General features: G+C 39.1%; 1 protein-coding gene across 1 annotated transcript in view; it reads left to right on the top strand.

Annotated features, from left to right (window-relative positions):
• The window catches only part of KIF11 (kinesin family member 11), a 64483-nt gene that overhangs the window by 19436 nt on the left and 40054 nt on the right, over window positions 1-4993 (top strand). Inside the window, exon 9 of the mRNA XM_011947900.1 lies at window positions 1431-1526. Coding sequence (XP_011803290.1) covers window positions 1431-1526 — 96 coding nt within the window. The remainder of the gene's footprint in view (window positions 1-1430; window positions 1527-4993) is intronic.

The raw sequence follows: 4993 nt of genomic DNA, 5'->3' as shown, positions 1-4993 counted from the left end.
GCCGGGCGCGGTGGCTCAAGCCTGTAATCCCAGCTACTCAGGAGGCTGAGGCAGGAGAGTTGCTTGAACCCAGGAAGTGGGGGTTGCAGTGAGCTGAGATTGGGCTACTGCACTCAAGCCTGGGTGACAGAGCGAGACTTTGTCTCAAAAAAACAAAAAAGCTTTTTTAAGGTCTCCAACTTCCCCTTCATTAAAAAAAAAATCTTTATTGAGATTTAATTCACATATCATAAAATTCACCGATTTAAAGTATATTAATTCAATAATTTTAGTATATTAACAGAGCTGTCCAACTGTCACCAAAATCTAAGTTTTGAACATTTTCGTAACCCCAGAAAGAAGGCCTGTACCCATTGAAATTACTTTTCCATTTGTCCCACTCCCAGCTCTAGGACACTACTGCTATTTGCATCTATGGATTTGCCTATTCTGGATATTTCATACAAATGGAATTATGTAATATGTAGCTTTTTTGTGACTGGCTTCTTTCACTTAGCATAATGTTTTCAAGGTTCATCTGTGTTGTAGCAGCAATACTTTATTCGTTTTAATGGGTGAATAATATTCTATAGTATGGAGTGCAGTGGTATGGTCTTGGCTCACTGCAACCTTTGCCTCACTGCAACCTTTGCCTCCCGGGTTCAAGTGATTCCCCTGCCTCACCCTCCCGAGTAGCTGGGATTACAGGCGCCTGCCACCACGCCTGGCTACTTTTTGTATTTTTAGTAGAGACAGGGTTTCACCATGTTGGCCAGGCTGGTCTCGAACTCTTGACCTCATGATCCACCTGCCTTGGCCTTTCAAAGTGCTAGGATTACAGGCGTGAGCCACTGTGCCCGGCTGATATAGGACATTTTGTTTATTCATCAGTTGGTAGATTCATTGAGCTTTGCGTTTTTTTGTTTTTGTTTTTTTGTTTGAGACAAACAAACCTGTTGCCTAGGCTGGAGTGCAATGGCACAGTCACTGCAATCTCAACCTCCTGGGCTTAAGTGCTCCTCCTACCTCAGACTCCCAAGTAGGTGGGACTATAGGCACATGCTACCATGCCCAACTAATATTTATCTATTTATTGTAGAAACAGGGTCTCCCTATGTTGCCAAGGCTTGTCTCGAACTCCTGGACTCAAGTGACCCTCATGCCTTGGCCTCCAAAGTGCTGGGATTACAAATGTGAGCCATCATTGAGTTTAAGAATAGTCTAAAGGAAATTATCCTAAGGGTCAAGACTATGAAAATTGAAGAGAAGGGAAAAAGGGATTGAACAACTTCCTTTTTAAAGGTTGGGCATAGTAGTCTTAATGATTAGATTTTAAAATTAGATACAACTATAAAATATTACTTGTAAGTTATTATATAACATATTTTAGATAACAGAACTACATTGTTCTCACAATATCTTCACTAATTGACCTTTCCTTTCTGTGACAGGAAACGCTGAGTACATTGGAATATGCTCATAGAGCAAAGAACATATTGAATAAGCCTGAAGTGAATCAGAAACTCACCAAAAAAGCTCTTATTAAGGTAACTGTGAATTTTTGTAGCGTAATGTAATCTTGCTTGACAAATGTGAAAATAAGAAACTTGGCTGGGCGCAGTGGCTCACGCCTGTAATCCCAGCACTTTGGGAGGCCGAGGCGGGCGGATCACAAGGTCAGGAGATCGAGACCACAGTGAAACCCCGTCTCTACTAAAAAATACGAAAAACTAGCCGGGCGAGGTGGCGGGTGCCTGTAGTCCCAGCTCCTCAGGAGGCTGAGGCAGGAGAATGGCGTAAACCCGGGAGGCGGAGCTTGCAGTGAGCTGAGATCCGGCCACTGCACTCCAGCCTGGGCGACAGAGCGAGACTCCGCCTCAAAAAAAAAAAAAAAGAAACTTAAGTGGGAAATGATTGTTAAACAACATTTGTAAATTGCCCATGGAAGGCTTTTTATATAGTGATTTAAACTAAATATCTTATGTGTTAACATATTTTTTTTCTAATGCTAATATGTTGACTTTACCAACTTTATCAACTGAGTTGGTACTCTTAACAAAATTTTCATTTATTTACATTTACAATATTTATTTATTTGCGTTTTTGAGGTATAATTTACATGCCATAACATCCACCCCCTAATGTAAGCATACAATTCAATGATTTATAGTGCATTTACAGAGTTGTAGAATATAACCACGATCTAGTTTTAGAAAATTTGTATCACTATCCAGTTTCCCTTTGCTCCTTTACGATCATGTGGCCACCGAACTGCTTTCTGTCTATAGATTTGCCTTTTCTGGACATTTCCTATAAATGGAATCATGTAATATTTGGTCTTTTGCATCCAGTTTCTTTTGCCTAGCATAACATTTGGGGTTCCATTTATAACATGTATCAGTAGTTTATTTCTTTTTATTGCTGAATAGTATTCAATTATATGCTGATAATATGACATTTGGAGCATTTCCAATAATGCCATTGTGAACATTTCTGTACAAGTCTTTTGTGTTGATGTGTTTTCATTTCTCTTGGGTAGATATCCAGGGATTTAATTTCTGGGTTGTATAGTAAGTTTATGCTCTAAGAAACTTTTCGAAGTAGCTCTACCACTTTGTATTTCCTACAGCAGTTTATGAGGTCTGCAATTTCTCCACCTCCTTTTCAACACTTGTTTTGTTTTTGTTTTCTTTTTTTTTTTTGAGATGAAGTCTCGCTCTTTCGCCCAGGCTAGAGTGCAGTGGCACGATCTTGACTCACTGCAACCTCTGCCTCCCAGATTCAAGCAATTCTTCGACCTCAGTCTCCCGAGTAGCTGGGACTACAGGTGTGCACCACCACGCCCAGCTCATTTTTGTACTTTTAGTAGAGATGGGGTTTCACGATGTTGCCCAGGCTGGTCTTGAACTCTTGACCTTGTGATCCGCCTGCCTCAGCCTCCCAGAGTGCTGGGATCACAGGCGTGAGCCAATACACCTGGCTCCAGAATGGTTTTAATTAGCATTTCCCTAATGACTAATGACGTTGAACGTCTTTTCTTGTGCTTATTGTCTATTTGTTTATCTTTTTTGGTGAAATGTCTATTCAAATGCTTTCCCCAATTTTAATTGGTTTGTCTTCTTATTAAGTTGTAAGGAGTTCATGTAGTCTAGATGCAAGCCCTTAATGAGATATGATTTGCAAATATTTCCTCCCAGTCTGGCTTTACTTTTTCCTTTCCTTGGTGGGTTTTTTTTTTAATAAAGTTTTTATTATTGAGGTAATTATAGATTCACATGCAGTTATAAGAAATAATACAGAGAAAACAGGCCAGGCACAATGGCTCATGCCTGTAATCCCAGCACTTTGGGAGACCGAAGTAGGCGGATTGTTTTAGATCAGGAGTTCGAGACCAGTCTGGCCAACAGAGTGAAACCCTTATCTCTACTAAAAATGCAAAAATTAGCTGGGCGTAGTGGCGCGTGCCTGTAATCCCAGTTACTCAGGAGGCTAAGACAGGAGAATTGCTTGAACCCAGGAGACAGAGGTTGCAGTGAGCTGAGATCGTGCCACTGCACTCACAGAGTGAGGCTCTGTCTCAAAAAAAAAAAAAGAAGTAATAATACATGAGAAATCCTTTGTACATTTTCTTGAACTATAGAATATTACCACGGGGATATTGATATTAATAACAATCCACGGATCTTTCCCAATTTTCCTTACATGTGTGTGTATGTGTATTTAAGTCTAGACAGTTTTGTCACATGTATAGGTTCGTGTATTCACTACCACAATCAAGATACTGAACAGTTCCATCACTACAAGGACCCCTCATATTGCCCTTTTGTTACCACTTTTCTTCCCACCATCTCCCTCCTTTCCTGGTACCCAATAATCTGTCCTCTATCATTTCAAGACTGTTATTGATTGGAATCATATATTATGTAAAGGTCTGAGATTGCCCTATTTATTTATTTATTTTGAGACAGAGTCTCACTCTGTTGCCCAGGCTGGAGTGCAGTGATGCGATCTCAGCTCACAGCAACCTCTGCCTCCCGGGTTCAAGCGATTCTCCTGCCTCACTCTCCCAAGTAGCTGGGATTACAGGTGTTTGCCACCATGTCCAGATAATTTTCTGTATTTTTAGTAGAGACGGGGTTTCACCATGTTCGCCAGGCTGGTCTCAAACTCTTAACCTTGTGATCCACCCACCTTGGCCTCCCAAAGTGCTGGGGTTATAGGCGTGAGCCACCGCACCCAGCAGATCTTTCTTTTTTAGTACTAAGTAGTAGTCCATGGTGAGTATGTACCATACATACAGTTTTTGCAACTATTCACTTATTGAATGACATATGAGCTGATTTCAGTTTTTTTTGCTATTACAAACAAAACTGCTATTGACATTCATTTATAGGTATTTATGTAAACATAAATTTTTATTTCTCTTGGATAATTGCCCAAGAGTGCAATTGCTGGGTTGTATAATAATTGAATGTTTATTATTTTAGGGAACTGCCTGTTTTTCAAATTGACTATATCATTTTACAGTGTATGAGTGATCTAGTTTCTTCACATCCTCACCAGCATTTGGTGTTGTAACTTTTTTATTTTAGTCATTCTGCTAGGTGTGGTAGGTGATAGATATCTCATCGTGGTTTTTAACTTGAATTTTTCTAAAGGCTAATGATGTTGAGCATCTTTTTAATGTGCTTATTTGATGTTTATATATTTATATATATATAGCATATACATATATTGCATATTTATATGTATATAACATACACATGTATATGTAACATATACATGTGTGTATATATTTATTTCCTCTTATAATTTATTTGTGGAAATATCTGTATGTTTGTCCTGTAGAGTTTTACCATAGTATCTTTGACGTGTTCCTCTGTTCTTCGTATTTTCTGTAAATTGGTAGCTGAATCTTGAGGCTTAATTATATTCAAATTTTGTCTTATTTATTTTTGGCAAAACTAATTCATAAGCAGTAGTGTCTTCTTCCATTTAGAAGTATATAATGTCC

The sequence above is a fragment of the Colobus angolensis genome, unplaced genomic scaffold (genome assembly GCF_000951035.1).
Source record: "Colobus angolensis palliatus isolate OR3802 unplaced genomic scaffold, Cang.pa_1.0 Scaffold270, whole genome shotgun sequence".
In the NCBI taxonomy this organism is placed as follows: domain Eukaryota; kingdom Metazoa; phylum Chordata; class Mammalia; order Primates; family Cercopithecidae; genus Colobus; species Colobus angolensis.
This window is presented reverse-complemented; position numbering and strand designations above follow the sequence as displayed.